The 16,194-nt window shown below is 38.0% G+C and overlaps 1 protein-coding gene across 3 annotated transcripts; it reads right to left on the reverse strand.

Moving 5' to 3' along the window:
- Nucleotides 1-918: 918 nt before the first annotated feature.
- sema4e (semaphorin 4e) lies at nt 919-14,528 on the reverse strand. Of its 3 annotated transcripts, XM_038270585.1 has the most exons (15): nt 14,262-14,528; nt 14,110-14,163; nt 12,179-12,311; nt 11,999-12,090; nt 11,749-11,894; nt 7,194-7,256; nt 7,017-7,115; nt 6,838-6,937; nt 6,647-6,757; nt 5,432-5,583; nt 5,115-5,293; nt 4,874-5,030; nt 4,499-4,721; nt 4,300-4,418; nt 4,030-4,216 (listed from the first exon to the last, which is right to left on the reverse strand). In XM_038270585.1, exons 3-15 carry the CDS (start codon nt 12,265-12,267, stop codon nt 4,055-4,057), a joined length of 1,692 nt encoding a protein of 563 aa, XP_038126513.1. In that variant the 5' UTR covers nt 12,268-12,311; nt 14,110-14,163; nt 14,262-14,528; the 3' UTR covers nt 4,030-4,054. The 3 variants fall into 3 exon arrangements, with proteins under 3 accessions (XP_038126535.1, XP_038126513.1, XP_038126524.1); XM_038270607.1 differs by lacking the exons at nt 14,110-14,163; nt 14,262-14,528 and adding exons at nt 919-2,091; nt 2,221-2,275 and having other exon boundaries at nt 4,059-4,216; nt 11,999-12,310; XM_038270596.1 differs by lacking the exon at nt 14,110-14,163.
- Nucleotides 14,529-16,194: the final 1,666 nt, after the last annotated feature.

Below are 16,194 nucleotides of genomic sequence, written 5' to 3' on the forward strand. Positions count from 1 at the left end.
ATTTTCAAATTACTGTGATCCAAGCTGTTGCTTTGCCCCTTTTCCAGCTACCTTTCTTTGTGTTTTGCATGTTCCCTCTATCGATCCATTTAACACAGCCTAACATCCTGGATGCATTTATTTCTCAATATATATATTGATAACTTTCATTTAACTGAAAATAAAGTTAATACCTTCAGTCCTTATGGACCAACTGCAGAACGGAAACTTTGAAAAGAAGCAGTTTTAATGTTTGTCAGAACACAGGCCGTCACAGGGGACTCCAGCATGACGACCAAACAACTTAAACCGAGGAAAAGTCTTTTATAAATTAAAAGAATATTTAAAAAAGTGACTTTATTTCAAAGGAATAAAGAAATAAACTCTTTCCAGATGGCAATCAGAACAATGTGGCTCAATTCCATTTACAGTAGAAAACTCCTGGAAACTCATCCAGACAGTGAACAATATGAACATTACAAAACACATAAAAAACCAAAACATTCAACTTTAACAAAATAAAAGCTTTACAGTTAGTTTGAACAACTATGAGTTATTCCAATAAAAGCCTCCTGAATAGAGACCAGAGGAGAGATGAACCATTTTTTTTTTGCTTCTTAACTCTAATTAAATAAGAAAAAAAAAAAAAATTGGCTCACTCACATTCATTAATCAATCAATCCAAACTGGAGCTCACAGTAAAACTGATTACACAGTAGCAGCTACTTGCCCTCTGGTATGAATATCTGTGCAATGAATTATATGAGTAGAAGCAAAAACTGATTTTATAAGCCTTAAGCTAAAGCAGAAACATTCCTCTCAGCATTTTTAGCAAGATTTATGCATTAGTGGACAGTTTTAATTGCCCCCTTACTTTTTCAAGGTAAAGAAGATACAAAGAAGCTCTTACAAACTTTCACTCTAGCAGGTTACCTGGCCTTAATCTGGAAGTGTGATGGTGTTTGAATGAAATGATTGGCTTTTTTTTTTTTTTTAAACCAGGATATCTACATTAGTAAAAAGGTAGAAAGGGATTTATTCTCACAATAACATAAAACAACAAACCTGAAGTTATCTTAACAAAAGGCCATTTGTGATTTTTAAAGACACCCCCAAAATCTACAACGGACAAAAACCAAGTAAAAGTTAAACCTTGGTCCCTGTAATCCTTCATCCTAGAAATACTCAACCTGAGAATCGCACAAATGTCAAAGAGAATAAGTAAAGAAAAATAATCCTTTACTTAAAAAACTACAGGTATTTTAATAATTACAGGGTTTAAATGATGGAAATGTATTTTCTACAAGATTTTTTAGGTTGTTTTTTTTCCAGGATACTCTTCTTTCTTTTAAACAATGAAGCCAATACAAAAATTAAAGATCTTGCTAAAAATCTTGAAGAAATGCGCCATCTTTGTTCTAATCCCTTTTAAAGAAAACCAGGTTCTTTTCCACTGAGTTATTCACAGAGACGAATCTAAAGCTAAATATATCCATTTACTTTTCCCAGTCCTTTTCAAACAGATGACTCATCATCGATGAACTGCATAGACGAAAGGTGAACCCTTTGTGCGTCGGTCTCGGCTGAATCACCTCCAGCACTGTTGTGGTTGTTCAGGGTTTTCGCCACCAAGGGCTCACTGGGCTGCTTGGCCTCCTGGTCGGGAGTCTGTTCCTGTTCATCTTTTTTCCCTTTCATGCCGTCCCAAAGCAGACGCAGGCGGGACTTACAAGACATCCATGTCAAAAGGAGAAGAATACAACAAGCCAGGAGGATGATCACACAGATCAGTCCGGTATGAGATGCACTACTGCTCTGAGGCTGAGGAACTGATGTCACTCCAGTCTTGTCCGACCTTTTGGAGTCTATGCTGACCTGGTAAGAAGCTACAAGGGTTCTATGCTCACCAGTTTTATTTTTCTCCACAGAGAAGCAGCGATAAAGCCCTGCATCATTAGCTAAGCCGTTCAGGATGAGCGGTCCATTCTGAGGAGAATATTGGAGTTCATGGTCATCCTTCATCCAAAGGAGCTTTGCCAGGTTGGAAAGGGAAGGACAGTTGAGCTCAACTTTCTCTCCAAGCGAGATGGAGCGCGGGGAGGGCTCAGCAGGCTCTAAAATCAAAGCAAAGACTCAAAGGTGGATTTTATAACTTTAACCACCCAAAACAATCCACAAGGGGAATTCCTTTAACCACAAGCTCCTTAAAATGTCAAAAGTGATACCACTGCCAGAGTGCACTAACTCACCATCCTTGCAATTAGAGGAATTTCCATTCATATTTTGGATTAATATGCTAAAAAAAGAAATGGAAAAACTAGTTTAGTTTAAAATGAACCAGCATAGCACCGTTTGCTCAAAACTTTTTATATTTTACCACAGAGAAATATAAAAGAGTATTTTATAACAGGGTTTATACAGGAATGAATAACTCAAATGTAATGCTCTTTTAATGCGCTCAGAAATAATTTTAATGCCACCAACAGGTACCCGTGGACAGGCTGCAGCCATGTCCCAAATTCCTCATTTTCCAGCCACTTTTGTTGAAATTTGCTCCCCCCCCGCCTATTCTCTAGCCTTTTCTCCGACTCAAGCTTCTTTTCTGAACATACAGCTTTCAATCAACCAGAAGCAGTTACACGCAAGTGTATTTACCCTTAATTTGAGATGGTAAATTAGATAATTTGCCAATGGAACGAGTATTTCTACTCTTAAAATAAGATAATCAGATAATATGCACTTGAAATAAGACGATGCAATCGTGTTTTCTTATTTTAAATCTAAATAGTCTTGTTCCATTAGCAAAGTGTCTCTTTTATATCCTCAATTCAAGAACAAATGCACTTTTTATGAGAAAAAAAAGACTTATCTAGATTTAGATTTTTTCCAGTGCAAATGTGATATAATATGTCTGACTAAATTGTTTTTATAAACATTTTTTTAATAAAGCATTTTAAATGTCACAATAAACACATTCAATGAATTTTAATAAAAAAAATTAATAATTTAATGACTTTAATGATTTTTAATGACCCGCAGAAACCTTGTATAAGGATTCTTTCTGATAAACAAACAAAAGCAGAACATGACTGTGAACTGGAAGGCAATACATGCTTTTTAAACGTTGTCTTCCTCTACATAAATGTCAGTGCAACTACATGCTTTTAAAAGTCATATTGCAGCAAACAACTACACCTACATCTAGACCTGCAGGATGTAAAGGATGACAGGGGATCATACCATGAGTTGTCTTCCTTAATCCTCCATTACATTATATCAAATAGCCCACGGGTTAATAAACAGTACTGAACAAACAGTATTAGAAGGACCAAGAAACAGAACAGATAGGGAGAGATTTATAGGAGGGTTAGGATTCTAAACAATAATCCAGGCTTTAAACGTCACAGAGCACTTTTTAATCTGTCATCCGAAAATGTAAAGATGATAAAATAAATGCAGACCTAGCTGAACCCGATCATCTGCCTGAAATACAGGCTACTTAAACTGAAATAAAGACTACCGAACAAATATAGAGGTGGCAAGAAACGTGGAAAAAAATGTTCCGGTTCTCAATGTTACCAGAACTAACATTTTATGGCCCACTTACAAAATGCTAAAAAAATAAAAAAATAAATAAACTACACCCTACAGGAGCCTGAATACAGCTTCCCTAAAGTGAAACACAGAGGTGGCAGCATCCTGCCGTGGGGATTATTATCTATGGCAAGTGCAGATAAATAGTCAATAGTAAATTGGAAAATGGACAAAGCAAAAAAACAGAGAAAGTCTAAAAGTTGTTAGGGCTTGAGGTTGAGTTATTTCAGTCTCTTAATGTTCAGAACCAGTCGAGACATGAAGCTGCAGCTGCAGCTAAAGGTGTGATTTTCAGAGTTTTATAACCGTGTATCCTTTCCCTTCCAGTTTACAACTAAACACAAGTTCGAGTTGATTAACAACATTATATCACATTTAAATACATTAAGCTTTTCTTTGCAGGACAAAACAAAAGCATTTGTTAAAGAAGTATGAATACTATAGTGTGTTCACTGTTTCCTCTGATTGTTTGGAAAGCTGCCTACCTCTGGCTACCGGAAAGAGAAACACATTTTCCCTTATTACTGTCCCATCCACAGTATGGATCTCTGGCTGAAACACAGTCTTTGCACGTTGAGGACCTCTCACAGTTAGCCGGTGAGATTTGAACAACGCCCACGTCTGATCCGGCGTAAATTTGACCCTGCACGAAACAAAGAAAACTTGATTTAGTGTCAGTCTGAATAGTGATTTAAAGTGGGGATTGTCTAACAACAGTGGCATTACTGTTTTGTTAGAAAACTGGAGGATCTTGACTGGCTGAGGAGAGGAGAAGAGTTGGACTTCTTCTATGATGATCATCTCCCCGTCACTGTATCTGAAAGCCTTCAGTAGTGTTCCTTGGTCTTTTAAAAATAGAACATGAGTTTAGGAACTAAGAACAAAAGAAATAGAGCTTAAACCAGAAACAAGCACACACACACACCTGTGCCTATAAACATGACGTTGTACTTTTCACCATCCAAAGCTTGGACTTGGTTCACTATGATCTGTGTGAATTTCGCTCCCCTTCGACTTAGCACGGGGACGCCTTCTATTGGCTCAATAGCCTGGTCCATGAGGGGCTTGTCTCGAATAAACTGAAGGGTCCTGTCAGGGAGTTGCAGGGTCTGATTTATCCCCATTTTACGAGCTTCGTTGTTTATGCACTGGCGAAGGAGGAAGGCGAGGAGAGAAAGAGAGGGAACACAAACAGTAAAGAGTTCAAGAGGACTCCTGCTGGGTCGGCTTGTAAAAAAAGAACCCAGGCTCACATTGAAATTCTGTTTCGACACACGCTATGAATTAAAGCTCGACTCACAGCTCCAGGCCGCGGCACTGGGACTTCTCCGCTGAATATCACCCACTTTATAAAAGAGGTTTCTACGGAGGCCGGGGTTTTGTACTTCCCCTCTGAAAACACTTTGCTGATGTCAGACATACGGTACGCGCACACTGCGGAAATATCCGATATTTCCCTGAAACACATAAGGAGAAATCCAAAGGTGCACAGAGTGTTAAAACTCAACCACATAGAACATCATTTGTTGGGAAAAACGTACGACTGAGGGGTGAAGACGGCATAAAAAATGCAGTCCTTCCAGTGGCGAGAGGAGTCACACCAGCGGTACGAGTCCTGGATGATGAAAGGCAAACGGTAGCCTGGGATTGGACAATCCAATCGGGCTTTCAGGAAGGATGTCCATCTCTTCTGCAACGTCCTCTCACCGCCGAGATCCCCCTACGGGCACAGAAGGATGGAGTTACAACCCAAGGTCAAATGGAAACACGGACAGAGGGGAAGCATGATCACGAAGCGGAAAGGGCAGAACCGGAGCAGCTGAGGAAGTCCTGTGTCTGTGATTGTCGTTGAGATTACCTTGCACACACGAGCCACGCGGGACACCACCAGTTTTCTGTAGCAGTCATACTCCACAGCCGTCTCGCTGAAGAAGAGGTAGACCTTATCATCGTCCCCGTCCTCGCTCTGCTCACTTTCGGGCATCCAGGCCATGGAAACAAAGTTAGGATCTGAAGTAGCAGAAAACAAAACATGGCCAAGTAAATTAACGCAGGAAAAAAGAATAAAATGTTCCAGGTGTACTCCTTCAGTTTTCTTGGTTTATTTCTCCTTAAGCAAACAGAAAAGGTGCTTCTCTTGAGCTGGTAAAAAACCATAAGCCCACCCAGCTGCATGCTGGTCCTACCTTTGACAGCCTATTTATAAACTTAATTCACCCAAATTGTTCATAACTAACCAGAAACAAAGAAACATAACTAAATAATCAAAAATCATCATCTCAAAACAGATATTAAACAATAAAGTACAATAAATACATTTAACTAGATTATCCACAAAAATAAAAAAAATAATTGGCTCCTACAGTTCCTTTATCTGACCAAACACACAGGCCAGACACACTGATACTGATCAGCTTATTACTGCTCAAAGTTGCAAAAATACAAACTCTGTTCCGTTCATGCAAATGAATCAATCCACAGTCCATGAAAAATGATGTTCAGCTAGTTCAAAACACTAAATTCTAAAGAGATTAATTATCTGCTGCTTGGGAGCTTTCCTCTCCACTATTGCTGCATGCATGCTTGTTGGGAGGGATTGCTGACAAAGTCAACAAAATGCATTATCATCTTAAAATGCAAGTGAAAATGAGTGCAGTAAACTCATCTAGCATGAGCAGATGATAACTTGATGCAATCAACTGGTTTTCCTTCCTAGAAACTTTAACCACTCTTACTGTATTGTCTCTGTAAAGTGCCTTTGAGATGACATGTGTTCTGAATTGGTGCTTATTTATGAAATTAATTGAATTATCCAGAAAATTTAAAAAATGCAACAGTAGCATAGTTGAAATTGTGTGTTCAAATGCAAATTAATGAGACAAAGAATGTCCAGATGACCCAATTTGTTTTTAGTTTAAAACACCAAAACAATTTGAAGGCAGTCCAGGATCAAATACCTGGCCAAACTGTGCCTTTACATCAACACAGCTAAGCAAAACTCTAAGATAAAAACAGTAAAAGAAACCACTCAGGGATGCAGGAAGGTTGTAGCCTTTGGCGGATCACGTTTTACCATAAAGCCAGGAGCTTTTTATCTCAGTGCGTATGGAGGAAGGAGCGCTGCGCATCAGGACAGGTTCAGAGCCCAGGAAGTTCATGGAAGTGGCTGAGTAGAGGTCATTCTCTGCCAGGAAATTAGATTCTTATCAAAATGGTGATTCAAAGTTTTCCCCAAACCTTTCGAAGTTCATTATCTCTACTCACCTATCATAATGGAGGCATGTCTTTGAAACGGATCGAAGGGACACTTTCCTTTTCCATCCTCTACTTTTTTTTCAAGATTCAATTTTCCATCTGAAAAAGACTGCAACAAGAGACGGACATCATTGGACTCTGAAAATATCACAATCCTGATTAAAAGAGAATTATCTTAGATATCCTACCATGTAGTCACATTCTGGATCGAAAGCATTGGTTCCGCACACGTACATCCTACCATCCTCCCTCTTATGGAGTACTCTGATATAGTTCTTGCAGTCTGTCTGGATATGTCAGTTAAAATAGATTTACAAATGATTCAATATGCTATAAATAATGCATTTTTAACTGGAGCAACTTACCTCTTCATTCTTTCCTTTTCTTTTACACTCCGACACCTGCTGCTTCGAAACTTCCCATTTAGCCTTGGAGAAAAACACAGATTGTTGTCAGATTTAATATACCATATTTAACGCACTATAAGCCGCACCGGATTATAAGGCACACCTTTAATGAATTGCCTATTTTAACATGTTTTTCATTTATAAGGTGTACCGCACTACAAGGCGCATAGAATAGAAGCTACAGAAGTGGCTGGCGTTGCATTATGCATCCACTAGATGCAACTGAGCCCAAGAGAATGTCAATAAAACAGTCAAATTAGTAAATCAAACTTTATTGATATATTATTAACAATATGACCAACCATCTTTTTAGCTGTAAATACACAAAAGAAACATGTAAATGTCAATGTATCCCGTCATTTATCATCAACAAATCCCTCAAATCTTTCTTCTTCAGTGTTCGAATTGAACAGTTGGGCTAATGCAAGATCCAACATGCCCGGCTGCGGCTGGTCAAAGCCTTCATTATTTCAGTCAATGTCGCTGCTGTTTTCTGGCAGTTCAGTTTATTTCCCTGCCTTCCTGGAAGCTCAGATCACAGTTGAGACTGATATATATGCCCATGCAGTTAACGTCCACTAGCAGATAGTGGCGTATGTCATCAAACCCTGTCTACCCATCCTGGTGAACGTGTGTTTGCCTTCTGTCATCCACTGCTCCCACGCCGTTTGCTGTCTAGCTTTGAATGCCCTATTGACACCAATATTCCTGCTTCCTGCACTTGCACTATTGATTCATTAATGTTTAGTTCTCGAGCTGCTGCTCTATTCTCATGTTTTACTGTGCACCTGATAGCACTGAGTTTAAACTCTGTGTCATACTCTTGAAAGGAGCCATTATGGAGTCTTAACACAAACAAATGGAAATGGAAATTCCCAGTATGCAATGCGCGCTAGTTTAGAGACCTGTTGAAGCTTAATCTTGATCCATACATGGGGGGGAACCAGATTATAAGGCGCACTGTCGGTTTTTGAGAAAATTGAAGGCTTTTAGGTGTGTCTTATAGTGCGGTATCTAATTTATTCTTCCAATAAAATTTTAGATATTTTTTTTTTAGGGAATGAAATTATTGCTCGCATTTATTTATTGTTGTTTTTCCCACTGTTTCTGGAATGCTCTTTTTTTTTATTTAAAATGTTTTGATAAACATTACAGAGAGACCTTTTTTCTATATTTCATGCAGTACCTAAGTTGTGCCATTAGGTGGGGCCTTTGTTTAGAAAATGGGTGTAGCTAATGGGTGTAGCTCCAAACCAAAATACAAGTAATATTTTATTTCTTTAGAACACAATTTTCGTTAGTGCAGGAAGCGGAAAGAAAAAGACACAAGCCTCCCAAAATGTTTATGTATACAAATCTGAAACATTGAGATTTGAAACATTGATGGATGTGTTGTAGGGATGGGACGATTTATGAAAACCGTCCGAACCGTTCGGTTCGACTGTCTCGGTTCGATTCACGTGTGTTTCGTTCGGTTCATGCGCTGCTCCTTTTTCTCATAGGCGAAGCGTTTACACTCCAGAGCAGAAGGTGGCGGTACTGCGACCAAAGCCAACCACCAGTAGTAAACAAGAAGAAGAAGAAGCGAAGCAGCGTAGCCGGGGAAAAAAATCAGTTGTGGAGAATTGTGTCAGTGGAGAACTCCATCAGCAACCCCCGCTCCGCACCGCTGCGCTCCAGACCGGGTGCTCAAAGCAAAGCCTACAGCCCCCACTGTGGCTCCCGTCCGCTCCCCTCTGAGTCCCTTGGAGATGGTAGAGAGCATGCGCGAGGTGATTAAATTCAAAGCAGCAAAACATACGGAAATGATTCAGGGTTTCCGCGGATCATTTAAAATAATTACAATCCATTATTTTTGGGGGGATTTTTTCATTAATTTCATAAATTTTTATGGGATTTCGGTGTAACAATCAACATATACCGAACCGAAAAACCGTGACCACGAAACCGTGAATCGAACCGAACCGTGGATTTTGTGAACCGTTCCACCCCTAGTGTGTTGTATAGTAACGAAGTAAAAATACTTCACTACTGTACTTGAGTATATTTTGGAGTACTTTATACTTTCCTAGTTTATAAATTTTTGTTTTATAAATTTTACTTTTACTTCACTATATTTCCAAAGTTAATGGCATACTTTTACTCCAATACATTTTCAATGTTTGGTTTAGTTACTTGTTACAAAAACATTGAGCGAGAGAGAGAAACACAAGTGTTTTGACCCCACCTACTGATTGTCTGCAACAAATTCAGGACTTCCCTGGGCTTGTTAATCACCAATAGGATACACCTGTTTCGCTTCTACCATTAAACACAAAGCCGATCTCGCATTCAGCAGCAGCCACTTAGAAGAGGAGACAGAGACAATGACAGCGACTGCAGCAACTTCAGACACGGCTACATCGGAACCACCAGTCGGTGATGAGAATACGTGGCCTTATTTAAACACAATGTACCCTTTTGTGGGTGTTAAAGATTCATCGTACTTGTGGAAGTGTCTGTTATGCCTGCCCAAAATTCTTACATAAACTCCCCGTCCAACTTGAAGAAACACATCAAGGTAACTTCTTATGAAATGGCTGTAATCCTCCTGTTTCAGTAAATATAGCTTGGTCACTAGGCACTATTGTGAAATGTTGAGTATAATGTAACAGTTTTACCACTTCCTGTAGGTTAATTAAGCCTGGTTTACCACTTAACCATGTTCTTAGTATTCACCCCCGATCTAAAGTTTGCCTGCACTTGGTTATGTACAATTTTAAAGTGTACTGCACTGACCTTAAATGAAGAAGGAAAACTGATGGCTTACAAAAAGGTTGTATTTTCTGTCTAAGCACAACCCAGTGCTTTCTCTTGCACTTGGTTGTGTGTATTATTTTAAGTGAATTTGAGCTTCAAAGTTTACCAAAATAAAAAAAAAGTTTTACAGTGATTTTCATACTTAAGTACATGAGATTTTAAATACTTTGAGACTTTCACTGAAGTAACATTTTAGTCAGTGACTTTTTCCCAAAGTCATATTTTACCTAAACTTTTACTTGACTCTGAGATTTTACAACTTTATACAAGATTGTGACATGGGGATGATTTTCTTCAGCTGGGATAAGGTGGTCCAACCTTCCAACAGGAAGAAATGATCTTCCAGCTGCAATTAAATGGATTAGATCATTAAATCCTAGCTAATATTCCATTTTCCAAACTGGTATGCTTACATTACACAAAGAAACAAAAGAGAAAACATTAATATCAAAGACTGCAGATTACTTTCCCATTAATATTTACCTGGAAAGTCAAAAATTGTAATTTACAAATACTTGAAAAATGGGATTAGTCCCCTGACTCCACGTGTAAATTCCCCATTGAACCAACAACCAGAATCCAGTTTAGCTGCTGCATCTTTAAAAATTCAGTATTTATCTTCAATATTTATTTCCACCATGATGGCTTCACGCAGCGTAAAACAAATGTGATCATGTTCTTTCAGCAAGAAACTTTAAGCCAAAAATTATTGCCATCATTGACTGCTAAATGATTCATGTTTCAATGTTTGTTTCACGACTGGCGACCTGTCCAGTGTGGACCTGCCTCTTGCCCATTGACCAGCACCCCTCTCGACCCCATTAGGGACAAGGGTGTCAGATAATGGATGGATGTTTCTTCCATTAGACTGAATTATTCCTTTAGACGAGAAATATTATTATTATTATTATTTAGGTTGGTAGGAAAGTTGACATGAATCAAAAAGAGAAAATTTGAGAGGCAGCCAAAGATTAGGGTGATTGCAAGGAGGCGTTCCAACTGTAAAGACTTGGACCTCATCACCAAAACACATTTTTAAAGATGCACAAACTGGATTATAAACAAAAATAAGAAGGGTTTGATAGCTTTAATGTAGCACTGCAGAGTAATTAGAAGGGTATGAATTATTCCCATCATGTCAGTTTCATCCATCCATCCACTATCTTAACTGCTTATCCCCTAATGGGGTCGTCAGGGAGACTGGAGCCTATCCCAGGGCTACACAGAGACACACAAAGATGAACAACAACGCACACTCACTAATAAGGGCAATTTGGAATGTCTAATGAACCTAAAAAGCAGGTTTTTGGACTATGGGAAGAAACTGGAGAACCCGGGCAGACACGGGGACCTCCGGGACTCAAACCCAGAACCCTCTTCCAGTGAGGCGATGGTGCTAACCACCTCACCACTGTGCCACACATCAGTTTCAGTAAAATGCAAACAGTAATGAATACATTATTTCTGTAAAAATCAGATTTTACTTGATCTTTTGTATAATTATATTTCTAGAGATCCCATCTCATTTTCTTATTAGGAACTAATTAATTGGATGTAAGTAATTAGAAATCCAAATCTCCCAGGGGTGTGAATAATTGGCCTAAAATGCAATGAAATACCGTAATACTCCAAAGCGCTTTACACTTTTAGTGTCAAAAGCTTTGGCCAAAGGCGATAAGCTGGATTGTAATGTGGTTTAATAAAATGTCCTTACTGAGGATATTTTTTTGGTGACGTCAGTGAGGTTGAGAGCGAAGACTTCCCCCCTGGCACCCACCACCAGCAAGTCCAGGTCTTCTCTTAACAACATGGAGGAGTAGTCAAACACGCCCTCCTCCCGAAACAGAAGGGTATTGTTGCCTAGAGAGAGAAGAGTCCTTAACTCACCGTTAATCAGAGAGGCAGCATGTTAGCCAACACACTTAAAAAGCAAGCTTACAGAAGCAGAAAAGAGCAAGACTCACTTTGATAGGACACAGATCTGTGTGGGACACTTTCCAACGGTGAGTCCTCCACAAGCATCAAGGCCACGGGCAGCAGCAGCAGTCCGAAGACACTGAGGGACAGCAGTGGATGCATGGCTCCTTTTGTTCAATCTTAGAGGAATTTTGGGGCTTTATTTTTTCCAAAACAGTCATTCATACAGGGATAAAGACAGCAAGGGACATCTGTGACGTGATGAAGTCTGCAGGGCACTGGCCCCTTCACTGGCCCCGCTCAGCAGGGCGTCCATGGTGAGACGGATGGCACAGAGTGAAGACACAAAGCCAGCTAGAGCTGAAAGAGAGAAGACTGTATGAATATCACTATGAATGCACAACATTGAAGACCTGAGACAGAGAGGGTCTAAAGACCAAACACAGGATGTTAAAAAAAAAGGAGGCAGAGTGAGCTAAAGTCAGCCCAGCAGTAATTCTGTCAGAGCCATAGTGATGTTAATGCATAGCCATGAAAAGCCTTCAGCAGGGTGCAGGGGATGTCTGCCTGGGCTCTGCTGCACCACACAGAACCACAAGTTTCACACAGAGCTTTCAGGTTGTACCACCGAAATGTTGCAAGAAGATAGCTGCTTGCAAAACGCTTGCTTGCCTAAACAGGACACTCTGAGGTTTGATAATCATTGCATCACTACAAGCATCATAAAAATAAACGCTATAACCAGAAAAAAAGCACCCAGTTCTTCTTTCCTGATTCAATTTTGATTACATAGCTGTAATATTATTAGCTTTTTTCTGTTTTTGTTGAGTAGTCAGTCTGCTTTTAGTAGCAGAACCTGCTGAAGGTGTGTGTGCCTCTCCTGAGTAGGTGTATGCGTCGATACGATGAGCCCCGGCATGTCAGAGAATGCGGGCCTGAAGAGATGTTTTCACATTTTCTGGAGCAAAGCCATTTTCACAGAAAATCGCTCACCAGTCCGCTGCTTAACCAAAAATGGAGATAATTAAAGGGGTGCCTCCAGAAAGTTTTCAAGGGAGTGGCAAGAAGAGGGTTCACTGCAAAGTTCTGCTGGTTTCCGGATGTTAATTGTAGGACTAAGATTTTTTTTTTTAAGACCTTTAATATTCTAATTCCTGAATTTAAAAAAAGAAATCCCTTAATTACTTATTAATATAAAGCATGGATCAACAAGCCAACAGCGTACATGTCAGAGTGGTTGCAGCAGTGAAGATGACACAAACTTGACTGTATTGTTAGTTGCTTGGTGCTGCACCACAGGGGGAGAGGCAAGTTATTATTTTTTATTTGAGTGATGCTTTTTGCACTGTTTTGAATTACATTAATCTTGCATTTATTGATCCTTTTATATATTTCATATTTTTTCTGTTCTTATGTATCTTTATATAAAGACAATAAAAATAAAGCTTGTACTTATACTACTAAATCCCTGTTTAATGATATCAATTAAGTATCCTGTAGTAGACAATGCAACTGCAGCATTTTGTTGTTTTTGTGTTAATTTTTTCAAAGTGCCTTCCCTTCATCAAAGGATTTGTAATTTTGAAACACCACATTAGTGACCAAATTCCTGAGCTACAAATCAAGCAAACCAATAGTCATCAGGACATTTAAAACAAATGTGATGGAAGATATTTGTTTAAAAAAGCATTATGTAGCTGCCATCAGAGTCAACTAATTTAAATATTTTGATATTTAGTTAAAACAAGAATTAATACCTACTAGTATTAAAATTAAACATTCAATCATAAATAAATGAATAAGTATATAAACAAATAAATTAATTGATTAATAGCTTTCAGTAAATATATGTTGTTTATGTAGATTGGTTAAAAAGCACATTGAATTGTAAGGAGGAACCTATGTTTTTGTGCTGCATGTCACAGTGTTGCCCATGGGAAAGATTGATTGACACAATTTTTTGCATCACTGGGACTGTTTTTCAAGAAGTTTCACCAGAAATATATATATATATATATATATATATATATATATATATATATATATATATATATATATAATTTAATTAAAAGTCTTGGCAACAGAGCTGGTAGTATTTAGCAGGGCACCATGACTTGTCTAACCGTCAGCAGACCTGAGCGTCTCATGAATCTCTTACCTGAGCATAGAAACGCCCAAGATGCGGAAGCTCCCTTCTAAATAATTCCAGCACCTGTTCGAAAACATTTTAAAGTTCTAAATTTAAAGCAAGAAAGCTTCATGACGAAGTGTAGCACAATGCACAGTGCCGCGGCTAACGCATGAACGTACCTTATAAGATGCGTGGGTCCAATGTGCTGCTTCTCAGTCCCTATGGGGGGGGAAAAAGCGCTCCTGTGACGCTTCCGTCCCAGGCGGGTCTTTGAGAACACTCAACGGAAAGGAGCTCAGGTGCCCTGAAGTAAAAACAAGAAAAACAACCTTTCTGCACGCACATAAAGTGATAAAGTATGTGAATAACTAGTTTGTTCTTCTTTCGCTTTTTGTTGCAGACGCTTCCCTCAAGCTGCCGTTGAGGCGGAGACAGAGGGCACTGATTTATATGAAGCTCCCATTGTTCTTAGTAACGTCCTCAGCCGCTAGAGGTCAGTGCTGATCCAGAGCCAGACAAAGCAGGCAGAGAGGCTAAATAACCTCAGAGGTATATGCAAGAAGAAAGGTTAGAAAGATAGCATTTAAAATAATGTGAAAGATATTAAATCATACACCTACGGAAGAGGATAAGGAATTAAAAAAGTAAACTGAGTTTTAAATTTTATTTCTGTGTAAAATAAGAAATAAGTCAGAATTTTGAGATTAAAGTCAGAATTCTGAGAAAAGGTCAAAATTCTGAGATTAAAGTCAAAATTCTGAGAAAAAGGTCAGAATTTTGTGAAAAAAGTCAGAATTCTGAGATTAAAGTCAGAATTCTGAGATTAAAGTCAGAATTTTGAGAGAAAATTCAGAATTCTGAGATTAAAGTCAGAATTTTGAGAGAAAAGTCAGAATTCTGAGATTAAAGTCAGAATTCTGACTTTAATTTTTTTTTTCCCATATTAAACTGAAATAGAATATAAAAATCAGTTAACTTTTTTATTTTGTCATTGGCCCTAATCCTCTTCCGTACACACCTGTTAAGAGGAATACTTAACAAATAATACATGATCTAAAATCACCTAATGTGTCAACAAATTCACACATAATTTGGAGACAGACAAATCAAAGCATTAAAATGGTCTGGAATTACCATGTGATGATTTTGCATTAACTTGCAAAAGCACAATGTGCATTTGTTTTTATTTTTCATTCTTTTCTTTGAATTCCCTTGTAGCCAAAGTACCAGATCAAGTTTCATCCAGTTTTTCTTTGATCGAATCAAAACAAACACAGTAAAGTAACAAAATACTAGCTAAAGATTATATCCTGTTGTTTACTTCTTGTCCTCAGAACACTTACTCTTCTGACCTGAAGGGTTTCATTATTGACAAGTAACTCAAAAATATATAAATACCACATGGTTATTTACAGACAGAGAATTTTAAAAGCTATCCTCTTTAAAAAAGAGGATATTGAATCAGAAGATTGATTCAATAACTTCTGTAATACCTGTTATTGAACATGCATTTTAACAGCAGTGTTTTTTGAATAGCTTCAAGTACTTGTTTATTTATAGTGTTGTACATTCTTGCAGGTATCAAGCCTAAAATAAACCATTTTTCTTTGCCCTGTTTTAACAGAGATCCTCACAATTACAGTTTATAGTATTAACAATCAAAATTCAGGTATAAAAAATAATAAATGTCATTTTTTTCACATTCTGTGCTGATAAGCTTTGATAAGAGTATTTGAATTCTCCTCTCTATCTTTGTGTTTTTGGGTACAATAAACAGATGGTTTCTACATTCTTCATCATAAATACAATAAAAGATGTTGTAGAACTCAAGGTAGACCATTTGCTAATCAAAATCTTATCAATTTTGCACATTAGTATACAATCCAACCCATTTTATACACAAAATGTGTAGAAATGATCAATTCAAATGCATAAAAGTTATTCACACATTTAATAATGAATTAAACGTATATATATAAGTTCGATTCATCTATTTAAACAATAAAATCAACATTCTTAGGTAAATAAACATACATATTCTTTTATTTATCTTACTGAGGTATTTATAATCTATTACTGTTTTATCTTAACTCCCACCTAGTGATGTATAAA

The sequence above is a fragment of the Cyprinodon tularosa genome, unplaced genomic scaffold (assembly GCF_016077235.1).
Source record: "Cyprinodon tularosa strain WSP-4 unplaced genomic scaffold, ASM1607723v1 ctg12, whole genome shotgun sequence".
NCBI classification, from domain to species: Eukaryota; Metazoa; Chordata; class Actinopteri; order Cyprinodontiformes; family Cyprinodontidae; genus Cyprinodon; species Cyprinodon tularosa.